The 14,695-nt window shown below is 35.7% G+C and overlaps 1 protein-coding gene across 11 annotated transcripts in view; it reads left to right on the forward strand.

The window, feature by feature from the left end:
- Window positions 1–14,695, forward strand: part of MBD5 (methyl-CpG binding domain protein 5) — a 484,769-nt gene that overhangs the window by 433,521 nt on the left and 36,553 nt on the right. For all 11 annotated transcript variants that reach the window (XR_008677692.2, XM_055380166.2, XM_063694832.1 and 8 more), the window contains one exon: window positions 2,277–4,397. Coding sequence is in view for 10 of the 11 variants with exons in the window: in XM_055380166.2 (XP_055236141.1) it covers window positions 2,277–4,397 (2,121 nt within the window). In the remaining variant the exon portion in view is untranslated. The remainder of the gene's footprint in view (window positions 1–2,276; window positions 4,398–14,695) is intronic.

The raw sequence follows: 14,695 nt of genomic DNA on the forward strand, positions 1-14,695 counted from the left end.
TTGATTACTTTTCCTAGCTTCAGACATAGCATTTATTTTAGTTTCCTAATTTTAAACTATATTATCATAAGGTTGAGATTTGAATAATTAAAAGTTCAGAAGACTGACCTAGTAGTTTTTCACCTCCCATTATTTAAATACATAAGCATCTGTTTCTGTTTATTCTTTTGGAAGGTACTGTTTATTCTTTTGAAAGCACTTGATGGGTGCCTAGCATTTCCACTTGCCAACTCTATAACAAAACATCAGCCTGCCTTTTGTTTATTTTGTATTTCAATTATTTTTAAAATGGTAACTATTTTCCCCCAAGTTTGGAAGAAATTTTTTCTGAACCACAGTTATTATCTAAATTCTGTTAGTTGAATATAAAAATTCCAGTGTCTGTATTTTTAATCACTGAACTGTAGATAATTATATAAATACATTGATACCCAAGAAAAAATGCAAGTAGGTTGTTTTGTCACTAAAGAGAACATGGTCAGTCATAGGATAATGCTAATGACGTTAATGTTCTCACTATTTGCCAAGCACAGTGCCCAAAATATTAATGTTTTTCATTTTGTTCCTTTAATTACAAACTTTAAAAATCTCTTTTTAGCAAGAAAATAAGCTTCAGTTGAGTTTATCTACTGCAGTTCTCTCATATCATTGGATCTCAACTTTTCGTATATTATATCCAGAAATCATTCTATCAAAGAACCTCTACCATGATAAAATCAGAAATTCCACATTTTCCAAGAAAAACAAATGTTCACAGCATTCTCTTACTAATTGAATGTGCTCTATGTAGATTTATTTGGACCCCAGGTTGAGAACCACTATCTCAGTAATTGTTATGATATGATTTGACCTGTACAGTGTCTAGCAGATAGGAAAAATATATTTAATCTTAAATGTGTAATTATCCAGTTAAGTAAGTGTACCTATTATTGCAAATGAATGTAACTCTACTTGCTAATGTAAGTCTCAAAATAGGTATGGCAGGATGTATAGTTTGAATGGTGCCGTTCTCATCTCCTATGCCTGTAACAGTCTCACTGGCATTTTCTCATGGAGCCCAGCTAGAGTTCAGCTTCCTTTCCAACACAGCTTTCTAAGCAGCTACCACCAATTGGTGGGAATTGGCATATGAAACAAATTTTACTTGCCATTTTCATTTTAAAAGGCATAACTTTATAAAATAGTTAGATATCGTAAGGGGCTAAAAAAGCGAAACCTAGAATTCTGATGTGATAGAATGAAAATTCTGTATGATGAATCTGCTTGCTTTTGTTGCCTGTATTCTGTCTGATCTCCAGAAAAACTGAAGGGATTCCAAACAGCCAGAGAAGGAGAAATGCACTCATGTAAAAAGAGAATATGCAATTGGAGCCCAGTACTGAAGGTTTTAGCACTTCAACTAAATTTTACATAAGAAACCTATCCTAATAAAAGAATTGAAGTCTGTGGCCATACCACCCTGAATACACCCAATTGTCTAATGAAAGAATTGCAGTCTTTTACCTAAGTTGAGGTAAAAGGGTGTGGCTGTTTTTACAATAATGACTAATTAAGGGCAAAGAAATTACAGTGTTAGAAACATGATGTGAAACTAAGCATGGGTTAGTTTGCAATATCACTGCATTTATTCTTCTTATTACTCCCATTATAAAAGATTTGGAATCCCATTAGACAGAAATCAAGTCTTACTCTCATAGTGAAAATGTTGGGATAAGGAAATATTACGGTATCTGTTCTGAGAAGGTTGCAGTAAGAAAACAAACTTTTTTTATAAGGGTGAACATTTTGTGGTGAAAATGGCAATTCATTTAAATCACCCAAGAAAATATTATGCCACACAAATCACAATTTTCTATTGTAACTGCATTCTTAAAAATTCTAAATCCAACAAAATAGTAATATCACCATTTCCACCTGGACTGCCAGTCTTGATTTTGTATATTCTAAATATTATTAGAATGGCTAATGTCATTATGTATTGCTTTAGACGCCCATGCTTTCTCAACAGATAAAGAGTAAATAAGCATAATGAGCAGTTACTGAGAACCTTTGGTCAACAAAGGGAAAATAATGTACATTTTTTAAATCAAATTTAAAATAGTATTAATATATAGAACTATTTGTAATTGCATAGAATCACAGCTTTTATTTACAGATTCCTATTTCCAGATGCCCATCCTCCCTCTCCCTTCCTGATTTCCTCCATTCCTTCCCTCCCTCCCACCACAAAAGAGTTGAGACTGTTAACAGAATTCTTTTTTTCTCTTTCACATCAGATGCAACTCCAGTAGTACCTTCTCGGGCAGCAACTCCAAGATCAGTAAGAAATAAGTCTCATGAAGGAATTACAAATTCTGTAATGCCTGAATGTAAGAATCCTTTCAAGTTAATGACTGGATCATCAAATGCCATGGGAAGGCTATATGTACAAGAACTGCCTGGAAGCCAACAACAAGAGCTCCACCCTGTCTACCCCCGACAGAGATTGGGCAGCAGTGAACATGGACAGAAATCTCCATTCCGTGGCAGCCATGGAGGCCTGCCCAGCCCAGCGTCATCAGGTTCCCAGATATATGGAGATGGTTCAATCTCTCCAAGGACTGACCCACTTGGAAGTCCTGATGTTTTCACAAGAAGTAATCCTGGTTTTCATGGAGCTCCCAATTCTAGTCCTATTCACCTGAATAGGACTCCTCTTTCTCCACCTTCAGTAATGCTACATGGTTCTCCTGTACAGTCATCCTGTGCAATGGCTGGAAGGACTAATATACCTCTTTCCCCAACCTTGACTACAAAGAGTCCAGTAATGAAAAAACCAATGTGTAATTTTTCAACTAATATGGAAATACCACGAGCAATGTTCCACCACAAACCACCCCAAGGCCCACCTCCCCCTCCTCCACCTTCTTGTGCTCTTCAGAAAAAGCCATTAACATCTGAGAAAGATCCACTTGGCATTCTTGACCCTATTCCTAGTAAACCAGTGAATCAGAACCCTGTTATCATTAATCCAACCAGTTTCCATTCAAATGTCCACTCTCAGGTACCTATGATGAATGTAAGCATGCCTCCTGCTGTTGTTCCTTTGCCAAGTAATCTCCCATTGCCAACTGTAAAACCTGGTCACATGAATCATGGGAGTCATGTACAAAGAGTTCAGCATTCAGCTTCAACCTCCCTGTCCCCTTCTCCAGTGACATCCCCCGTGCACATGATGGGGACTGGAATTGGAAGGATTGAGGCATCGCCCCAAAGATCACGCTCATCTTCCACATCATCAGATCATGGAAATTTCATGATGCCACCTGTAGGACCCCAGGCCACTTGTAGTGGTATTAAGGTTCCACCCAGGTCACCAAGGTCAACAATAGGGTCCCCAAGGCCATCAATGCCATCAAGCCCTTCTACCAAGTCCGATGGACATCATCAGTACAAGGATATCCCTAACCCATTAATTGCTGGAATAAGTAATGTACTAAATACCCCAAGCAGTGCAGCTTTTCCTACTGCATCTGCCGGAAGTAGTTCTGTAAAGAGTCAGCCTGGTTTGCTGGGAATGCCTTTAAATCAGATCTTGAACCAGCACAATGCTGCCTCCTTTCCAGCAAGTAGTTTACTCTCAGCAGCAGCCAAAGCACAGCTAGCAAATCAAAACAAACTTGCTGGTAACAACAGTAGCAGCAGTAGCAATTCTGGAGCTGTTGCCGGCAGTGGCAACACTGAAGGACATAGCACTTTAAACACCATGTTCCCTCCTACTGCCAACATGCTTCTCCCAACAGGTGAAGGGCAAAGTGGTCGAGCAGCACTAAGAGACAAGCTGATGTCTCAGCAAAAAGACTCATTGCGGAAAAGAAAACAACCACCTACGACAGTGTTGAGTTTGCTCAGACAGTCTCAAATGGATAGTTCTGCAGTTCCTAAACCTGGACCTGACTTGCTAAGGAAGCAGGGTCAGGGTTCATTTCCCATCAGTTCAATGTCTCAGTTACTACAGTCTATGAGTTGTCAAAGCTCTCACTTGAGTAGCAATAGTACCCCGGGTTGTGGGGCCTCAAATACTGCTTTGCCTTGCTCTGCTAACCAGCTGCATTTTACAGATCCCAGTATGAACTCTAGTGTTCTTCAGAACATACCTTTAAGAGGGGAAGCCGTGCACTGCCACAATGCAAACACTAACTTTGTTCACAGTAACAGTCCAGTCCCCAACCACCATCTTGCAGGTTTAATAAATCAGATTCAGGCTAGCGGGAACTGTGGGATGCTCAGTCAGTCGGGCATGGCTTTAGGAAATTCCTTACATCCCAATCCACCTCAGTCAAGAATTTCAACGTCCTCCACTCCAGTGATACCAAACAGCATTGTTAGCAGCTATAATCAAACAAGTTCTGAAGCAGGTATGGTTTTATTAGAAAAAAGTACCCAAAGGTACTAAACTTTTCTACTTTTTAAAAAATTTGTACCAAAATATTTATTATGATAAGAAATGATCCTTTCCCCATTGTGAAATTCTCTTCATTTCTTTATTATTTATAATTTTATTTACAGAATGCTAGGGATTTGTCTATTGGGAAGATTAACAGCTAAGAGGATTTCATGTGTTTCCATTATTTGTTGTCAATCTGTGTCATTTTGAATATTGTTCGACTTTCACTTGGTTTTATAACCATTGGACTCCAAACTGCAAAATAAGCCATACAAGGCAGGGTTTCCTGGTTTGTGAGACATGTCCTTGGTCTGTGCCAATATAAAAGCCATCTCCCTAGCTTTTGTTTGTATTCAGGTAAATGAAGTTTATCTTGGAAAAATCCAAAAAGGCAAAAATAAATGGATTTTTTTTCTTGCTGCTGAACAGAAGTAGGTGAATGGATAGGAAAAGGTAACTAGAAGTTGTACGAAGTAGAAAGCTGTCTTCTAATGTGTTTTCTTATCCTAGTTTGCTATCCTTATTATTTGTTTGAGAAAACTCAAAAATGGATATTGGCTACTCCCTTTTTAAAAAAAAAAAGCTAATAATTTTAAGTTTTCTAATAAAAAAAGGCTTGAAAATCTGATTTCCAGAATTTTTAATCTTGAAATTGTTTTTTGAGTTTCTTGTAGAACTAAACCATTTTTATCATTGACATTAAGGTTTTGAACCCAAATCTATTGTATCTCTTCATCCACCATTAAGGAAACAAATTTATTTAAAAGTAGGCATATTAGAAAAAGACCTGTATTTTGTGCAATAGAGTCCTCAGAAATTGTTATAAAAACTGTACAGAAGCACCTAAGAGGTAAATGTGTTGAGGCATCAGAAAATTTGACTATGAAAACATTATTCAACACTAATGATTTATGAGAAATGACAAGGCGGAAATAAAAGATGGTTGTAAAGACATTATTGTTCACTATGAAAACAGTGTGCTATGAAAACCAGATTGCCACTGGAAATGAGAAAACTGCTGAGGTTTTTAATAATAAGCTAGTGTGTAGGTATATTACCATCATGCTAGAAAAGCATTCTAACCCACATGTCTTTGTTGCTGATAGTAAAAGCGTTTTCCTTCCTAGTGTTGCCATTTACACCTGCCGTCCTTCACATCTTGTGTTATGTGTTATGTTTTGATGTCACTATTTAATGAAGAACTATTCAATGATCTCTTATGTTAAATATATATATGGTTTAGAAGATATTTGAAATTATTAGTGCTTTCTTGATATTCTTAGTTTAAAGAATCTCATGAAACTTGATGTTTTATGTGTCTAACAGTATACTTATCCCATAGGGGGCTTCCAGCTTTTCACTCACTCATCATATTTCTTTTTAGATAACTCAACACAAATGAAAATTTTATTTTATGTATTTAGCAGAAAAGTTACACAAAGTTCATAACTATTTAAAAGTACACCATATTTATTGAGCATACCTTAAATAATTTTGATGGGACATTTTTAGTCTCATTGTATTATACAGTTTTGATACCCCCTACCTCAGTTTACTTCATTTCAGGTCTGAGTTCATGTGCAAAGTGTATGTATTTCATTGATGTATTTCAATTCATCTATAATGGAAAAGACCAACATTTACTTATATTCTTGTTTCTTCTGATGGTCAAGTTTAGACTTATTTAATACTGTTTTGGTCATTTATTTTTTTTGTTTCATGTATCTTTGTAATACATCTGACCTGTACTGTTACTGCTGGGGGTGTCAAAGCATATAGGTTAAAAATGTATTAGTGTCAGAAAAGTGTGAGCATATAAATAGCTAAAAGGGATAAGGATACATGTCTAGAAATGATATGAATATGACCAACTAGTGTAAACTAACAGGAAGTATGTGCTTAGTAAAAATCTAAGTAGAATTTTTAAAGTATTAAACCTAATAAAATTAAATACTAATTAACGTGCATAGGTCTGATGTGCAGCTGGTTATGAAAACGGATTGATTTACTAATGAACATAACTCTTTCGATGAGCTAAATATTGAAGCAGTCTCTAATGCCATGTTTCTTTTTGCCATGTAGTGAACTGTGTCAACTCAATGTACCATCACTGTAATTGCCTAGCCTAAATATCTGTTTACACTGACATTTATTCATTCATCAAATAACCGTTGAGCCTTAAAGGTAGGCATTCAGAATGAGACAGTAAATGATAGTCACAGCTTTCCCTCTAGGAGTGTTACTGAGTATTTCTATGATACCAGAAAGACATTAGAAGAAAACCACATTTTATTCTTAAAATGTTGCTATAGCTATCTTTCGTCAAGTACCTTTTATGTACCAGGTGATTTCCCTATATTATTTCTAATCTGTGCAGTTTTCTAAAGTATAAAGTATTATTGTTCAATTTTACAGATCAGGAGCCTGAGGCTAAAAAAACTTAAGTAACTGCTCCGTATCGTACATAACTGAATCAGGATTTGAACTGAGGTTCATCTGATTCTAAAATCCATTTTCCTCCCAGCTGCATAAATTCTTCATCTGAAACATTTAGTGCTCAAAAGTATTGTGTTCCCTTTCAAAATCTTTTAAAATGTTCAATAGATAATGAATTAAATCACATTAATGCATGTTAAAAGCCACATTTGTTAACTATTGATATACTTCAGATGAAAGTCAGTTATTTTTGCCAATATTATAGCAAATAATGACTAGAATTTTTATGTCAGTGCAGAAGAAGAAATACCCAAAATGTCAAGAAAACTGCCCCTTATTAGTGAATCACATTTGGTGACCTTTCTTTTAATTAATTATCACCTCACTCAAATTAGAATGGGTTTCCTAGTAGGTGACGTGTCAGTAGGCCTTTAAAAGAGATGTAGATGCTAGTCATGTCATTCCAAGCATGGTAGCACAGTGAGGATGAAAAAAACCAACAGGTAACATGGCCCAACTGTACTCTGTGGTTACAGAGCTTAGATACAACTCAGGTGACCTCTTGCTCAATCCAGTGCCTTTTTCCACTCTTCTAAGTAAAAGTTCAAAAATATTACGTTAAGACATTAACAAGATAAGAAATAACTTTCTCTGAAAAATGCTTAGTTCCATTGGTAATCTATTTTTAAATCTTCTTTTAAGGAGAGTCTTCCTATGCAAAACAATCCAAATATTGATTTTTAGGCCTATATGTGAATTCTATGGGGTGCATTTAAAACATACAACTTAAGTATGCGAATTGAAGGCAAAGATAGTAACAAAATCAGATAAAAGATATTAAATACTTTGAAGAATTTCTAAAGCTTATGAATATACAAGGCTTTATTAATTCTACTTTGTGTTTTCAAGTTGCCTTTCCACTAAAGCTTCAAAATACTTTGCATTTTAAAGTTTACAGTTTTCCACTGGCTTTTTCAATATCAAATTACAGATAAAGTTTAATATTTCCATGTAACAGATTTAGAAAATGACCAGTAGGATACTTGGTGACATTCCTCAAGTTGTAAAGCAAATCTCTGTTGGATCTGGCAGCCAAATCCCAAAGTTCCCAATTCTCAGTCCAAACACTCAAACTGCCAAATGCAGGTATGTTCTGGAAATCCATCAGTAGTAGACATTTAAAGCAACTTTCCATTTCTAAAGAGAGATGCATTTCAGCATGTGAATAGCTATAGCACATGTCCTATAATATTATGACTTAAGGAAGACTCCAAAATCAAGTGCCCTTGCCTGGCAAACTTCAAAATGCCCAGGCCTCTTTAGTCCTCTGACTACTGCACACCTGCTTACCAGATAACAAAAACACATGCCAGTAACCCAAGCCTCTGCAGAGGACTTAGCCCTGTTAGTATCCACACAATGACCCATCCATTCCTTTGCCCTGCAGTTTTTCACGATTTTCAAAGAAGGAAAAAGATTTAGATTATTCTGCCAACATGCTTATTAGCAACCCTACCTTCTTCCAATATGATAAAGTCATTAAGTCATTCAACACAACATAACTTTTTTCACTTTAAAATGACTTTTATGTTCTCTTATTTTTTCCTAAAAAAAAAAAAAAAAAAAAAAAAAAAAAAAAAAACATTTAATCAGCTCTTTTAAACACATGAAAATTTAATCCTCTGAGGGGACACAGTATGGGTTTGTGCCAGAAGAGAAAATAATTCAAACATTTATTTGCCTTAACTCTTAAAGATATACATGACAAGAATATAAATAAGCCTACAAACAAATAAATGTTCTTGAGTATTTATATACTTATATTTTTTTAACTGCAAAAGAAAGTTTTCTTTCAGCACAAAATACATTTGATTGAAACTCAGGACAGCCATTAATATGGTAGGTATAAGACAATGGAATAGTGAGACCACAAAAGAACACTTTGGGTAAAAGACTACAAAGTAATGAGTTTGGTTTTTATGTCCTGTTTGTTCATTTGTTCTTGGAACATAGCAGTAAAGAAAATAAAGGGAGTTGTCATCCCTGTTTTTTCTAGATGAAGCTACAGGGGCAGAAAGATTAAGGGATAAAAATGCTCAAGGGTGGATTATACTATAAAGTATCCTTCTCAGGAGATGAGAGATTTGCATAGAAATAATTCAGTGTTATATAGATTAATGTAGACTGAAGAAAGAGGAAGAGCCTCCTTGAAGGCTGTGACTGAATAAATATGAGTTGCTAGTGAAAGTATTTTCACTCAAATTTTTAAATGCTTCGATTTTATCCCCCAATCAGATGCACAAAGTTTGTAGTTTAAAAATTGTCCTCTGCACTTGTTTTTTAACCAAACAACAGAACTATACTAAATTCTGGATTGTGTGATTAAAAATCTATGTCTATTATTTTAGTAAATTTTTGCAAAATGAGCCATTTATTCTTTGCTGTAAGATATTCTTAATATAGTCAATGTCTTGTTGTTTAAGAAGGTCTCCTAATATCAGGGTTTCACCACTTATTTTGTTTACTTATTCCAGGTTTAACGTTTCCTTGTATTAAAAAAAAAAAGGAGTTAAAATATGTTCAGCTGTAGACGTTGAGTCTGTGTAATCAAAGGTGATAACAGAACTCAGAGTGGTGATATGCTTGCTGATTCAGTGATCTATTTTGTACCTTTCAAGAAATAAATTGTCCCAGTGTGCAAATTGGGAGAATTTTATTCCATTACAACACATTGAGCTCACTTATAAAGCCACTAGAAATCCTTCAGTTCTCTAGAAGATGCCTAAGCTACTATTTACTAAAATCAAGTGGTCCAAAAAACATTTACACAGTTGCAAAACGTACCCAGATTCTGTGGAGTAATGTTAAGTCTACAATGTTTGAGTCATAAAAATAATGCTAAAAAATATTCCTATGATGTCATCAAAATGGATTTCATTTTTTCATGCATGTAGTACTAAATAATTGAAATCATAAATAAAATTCTTACCTTCTAGGAACTTCTATCAAACAACATTAATGCCAGCCAAGCCAAGAGTAAAGTAAAAATTATTTCTAAGCCTTATACTACTTGCAAATTCAAAGTAACAACTCACCTTTTTACAGATTAAAAGTGGAGCTAGACAGCAGAAGTCTGAAGGAGTTGCTGAGGTATTCCTGGGGTTGGAGCTAGTCCAGGGAAGTCTGGATTATCTATCCAAGACCCATGGGCACAGGTATAAGAGAGAGTATTCATCACAGATATACTAGAGCAGGGCTCCTGTGCTGCATAACTCCACAGGGACCCCTTTCTCAATGTAGCCTGATAAATATGCTCCCTAGAGCACAGCTGCATAGACTATCTCCTACAGAGTTGAGCAACTCAGAGGCCTGATCCTAAAGCAGTATTCTTCAACTTTTTAAAATTCTTCCCACAATAGGAAATTAACTTGCATTACAGTCCATCAGACATACATGTATAATGTGTAACAGAAAGTTTCATGAAACAAATACTTATTACATGTAATAACTTCTGATTTTTTATCCCATTCTATTTTATCTTATTCTATTTGGTATTTTTTAATAACAGCCATGACTCACTGAAATGATTTTAATCACTCACAAAACAGATCACGACCTAGCACTCACGTATATAAGCTAACAGAAAGAGCTTCCACAAAATACTACCCTAGCTGTGCATTGTTCTTTACATTTCCTTTTCTATTTCATTTATCAAAAATATACTAGTTGGGGCATACTAAATTGATGTTGCACCCCACTAATAGATCTCAATAATGTTTCAGAATATCCATGAGGTAATTAATTCAGCAAATATTTATTGAGCACCTATGATGTGCTAGGCACTGTTTTAGCACTGCAGATAAAACGGTACAGTAGAAGAATACAAAGCTAAGCATATTCATAATCTAGAAACTCAGCCTGCTCTGCTCATTAAACAAAATGAGATAAGACTTCCAATTGGAATATTGATGAAGTGTTTTAACTATTAGGTACTGTAGTGCATATTCAGAGAACAGAAATTCTACCAGCAAGAGACTTATACTCTTTTCTCTACATTTGTTTTCTCACAAATATTAAGAAAAATGTGATCAAAGAGGAATTTTTTTAAAAAACCCTATTACTTGAGTAAACTGAAAAATCCCAAGCATTTTAAAGTTAATTTCAACAGTTTTCAGAGTAACTATATGTGTTAAGAAAGGAAACAAAACATTATGGGGAGGGGGGAAGAAAAAAAAACAAACCCTTTTTCTGACTCCATCACCACCACCAGACTGAAAAGACTGATCCCCTTGATAGTCATAACTACACAGACATCATATTCCAAGATTCAAGCTGCATCCCTTCTACTGCTCTTTTCTCCTCCCCATCCTCTTGGCCCTGTTGAGTGTGGAGAGCATTTCCTCAGATACTGCCATAGCTCCCTTTCCCATCTTCTCTACCTTCTCCTAAGTCCTTTGGTTTAGGGCCCCTTCCTCCCTCCCTTGAATAGAACAAAGTAGCCTCTAGTCCCTAAGATTTCGTTTCTATTGCTGCTAAAAGAATGTTAACAATTTATATCAGAATCCAGAGCACAAAGGTAGAGATTTGATATGTTTTTATAAATACACATTACCATTCCCTCTTACTAAAACTTGAGAAAATAAAGTCTTGTAGAAAGATCTAGTATTCTCATAAAAGTTATCTTTCAATTTATTATTGTTATCATTAAAAATCAGTCCTTTAAATATAGAGGAGAAAATTTACTATTTCAATGGGATTGAAAAGTGAATTATATTTATTAGACTCACTAAGTCATGATATTTTCTCTTATCTACACGCATCCATTTTTATTAAGGATTACCATTGTCCCTGTTTGCAATGCAAGTACACTTACCAAAGCAAATGATAAAGGTCAGATGGTGAAGGCATACACATTCTATATGACTTATTTCTTAGGTTCTTGAATTTTATAGATAAAAATCAGTGTTTGGACATATTAATTTAGAAAAGGTTTCTTAGCATAAAGTAGTATTTGTTCAAAATTAGAGCTAAACAAAATGGTATAAGAAGGTTTTAAAAATACTTCATTGGCCTCTTTCATATGAGCTTTATATCCTATCTTGTACACATCCAAAGACGTGTATAACAATATTATTAATATTTAAGAGACAGCCATATAAGAGTTTAGCACAATACAAACAATGACCAGGAAGAAGAGAAACGAATCAAAAGAGGTAGACATTAACTTTGTTTTGAAAAGTAGTTTTAAAAATGAGACAGATAAAACATGTCAAGGATTAAATTAATATTAGGAAAATATCCTTTAAAATTTACTCGTGCTATTTCCATGTACACACACATATGCATACACATATATCATGAATGGTAAGTGTGTGCAGAATACTGTTTACATACAGAAATTTGTCTGGGGCAGGCACAGTGGCTCACGCCTGAAATCCCAGCACTTTGGGAGGCTGAGGCAGGTGGATCACAAGGTCAGGAGTTCGAGACCAGCCTGGACAATACAGTGAAACCCTGTCTCTACTAAAAATACAAAAGTTAGCCGGGCGTGCCTCAGGAGGCTGAGGCAGGAGAATCACTTGAACCCAGGAGGCGGAGGTTGCAGTGAGCCAAGATCACATCACTGCACTCCAGCCTGGGCAACAGAGTGAGACTCCATCTCAAAAAGAAAAGAAAAGAAACCTGTCCTACTGGGCAAGCTACCACTGTCATTTCCTCATTGGACTAGACTGTCTTAATCTCTGGGTGTCTAAGCATGAGATCTCGCACCAAAGTTTGTTTAGGTGACCTTCCAGTCTTCTCTCCTACTCTTGAAAAGCAACAGAGACAATGAGAAGAAGAAAGTATACCAGTTCATGGTGCTGCTGGCCAGTGTGAAATAATCATTTTTTCCCAGGACTTCTCCAGCTTACTAACTTGTTCCAGGATCCCAGCTGCCTTTCGGTTATTTAACTGGTAAACATGTAATGAATAATTTGCTTTTTAAAAATCTCAGCGCCTGTCCTTTTTATTCGATTAAGCACAAAATATCTTGGCTACAAAAACAAAACAAAACAAAAAAACAGCTTTAACAAAACATTTTTCCCCACGGTTTAACAGACCATAGGCTTTTTGCGCAGAACTATGAAATACGTTCGCCAGAGAGTGCCTATTCAAGATTAAGTGGTTCAGAAATAAGCAATTTCCAAATTTTCCTCCATCTATAAAATTTCATACAAATTCAGGGTCCTCTTTGAATGACTGTAAGCATGAATGAGTAACTTTAAGAACTCAGAGTAATTTGGGATAGACCTCTCCCTCTGTGGGGTGATTTCAACTTCTTGAAATATCTGGAAGCCTTCTTAGGTAATTTGTCATCTTGCACCCATCTCCTTTCCAATGTCCCTTATCTCCTGGCATTGGACTAATACACTGGAGAGTTCATTTTCACTTTCTCCACAAACGGGTGGTATTCTTTCCCTTTGTCCACAAACACACCAATACATAGCATCAAACTACCTACTTCTAAACGCTGAGTGCAAGTTTTATGATTTTACAATCTTTTTAATACTAACAAATATTTTTTGAATACCGATCATGTGTCAGAGACTCTATTGGGTCTTGGAAATACAGTGATAAGAAATGATTTTTGTCTTTAATGGTTTAGAAAGATGATTTCAAATGTCTTCACTGCTTATCTAAGGCAGCAGGTTCAACCATGGGTAGGAGGAGCCGGAAGCATAGGGAAACCTCACAATATTTTCAGTCATATTTCTTTGTTTTGGGGAAGCACAGGACTCTTCATTACCTTCCATCTACTTTATTATGTCTTTGTTGGTTTTTTTTAATCATCTTGTTTCTGCATAGAGGCCCTTTTTATTTCCTTTTCATCCCTCAAATTCCAGACCAAATATTATACTACTTGACTAGTTTTCCCTGACATGTTCAGTTTTATAGTGGTCTCCTTATTATACACTGTTATACCTCTTAGCATATTGCCTTATAGTTATACTAACAATATAAGAAAAGAGCTTTACATTTTTCTTTTTTTTTTTTTTTTTTTGAGACGGAGTCTCGCTCTGTCGCCCAGGCTGGAGTGCAGTGGCACGATCTCGGCTCACTGCAAGCTCCGCCTCCTGGGTTCACGCCATTCTCCTGCCTCAGCCTCCCGAGTAGCTGGGACTACAGGCGCTCGCCACCACGCCCGGCTAATTTTTAGTATTTTTAGTAGAGACGGGGTTTCACCGTGTTAGCCAGGATGGTCTCGATCTCCTGACCTCGTGATCCACCCGCCTCGGCCTCCCAAAGTGCTGGGATTACAGGCGTGAGCCACCACGCCCGGCCTACATTTTTCTAGTTCATAATAAACTCTGAATAAATATATATTTGAGAGAAGAAAAAGACAGAGAGATTTCTGTTTCTTTCTTTACCTAAACTCTTAGTTCCTTTAGGAAGGAACAAGGGTTTTTAAAAAAATTTTATTTTCATAGTTAGTTCTATTCTATTGTCCAGCAGAGTACACCTGTTTGTTGTATAGATTTGTTGAAAATTAAAGAAAAATTTAAAAAACTATACCTTCATCTTTGTACTACATTTAAGAAGCTTGTGTTATTCACCACTTTCTTGATGGTAAGATAAAAATACACCCAGAGTATCTATACTTCGCTTCTTCTAATTCTTCAATAATATTTAGATATTTAGAGCTTTTATGTTATCCCAAAATGGCTACTTCCTTGAATCATAAATGTGGATACTTGTCTGTTGCAAAATAAAGATTAAAATTATAATAATCTCTAAGGAAAGCCTTCATCTACAAAGCCTTGCCATGTACACTCTAGAGCATTTTGAAAATGT

The sequence above is a fragment of the Gorilla gorilla genome, chromosome 11, assembly GCF_029281585.2.
Source record: "Gorilla gorilla gorilla isolate KB3781 chromosome 11, NHGRI_mGorGor1-v2.1_pri, whole genome shotgun sequence".
In the NCBI taxonomy this organism is placed as follows: Eukaryota; Metazoa; Chordata; class Mammalia; order Primates; family Hominidae; genus Gorilla; species Gorilla gorilla.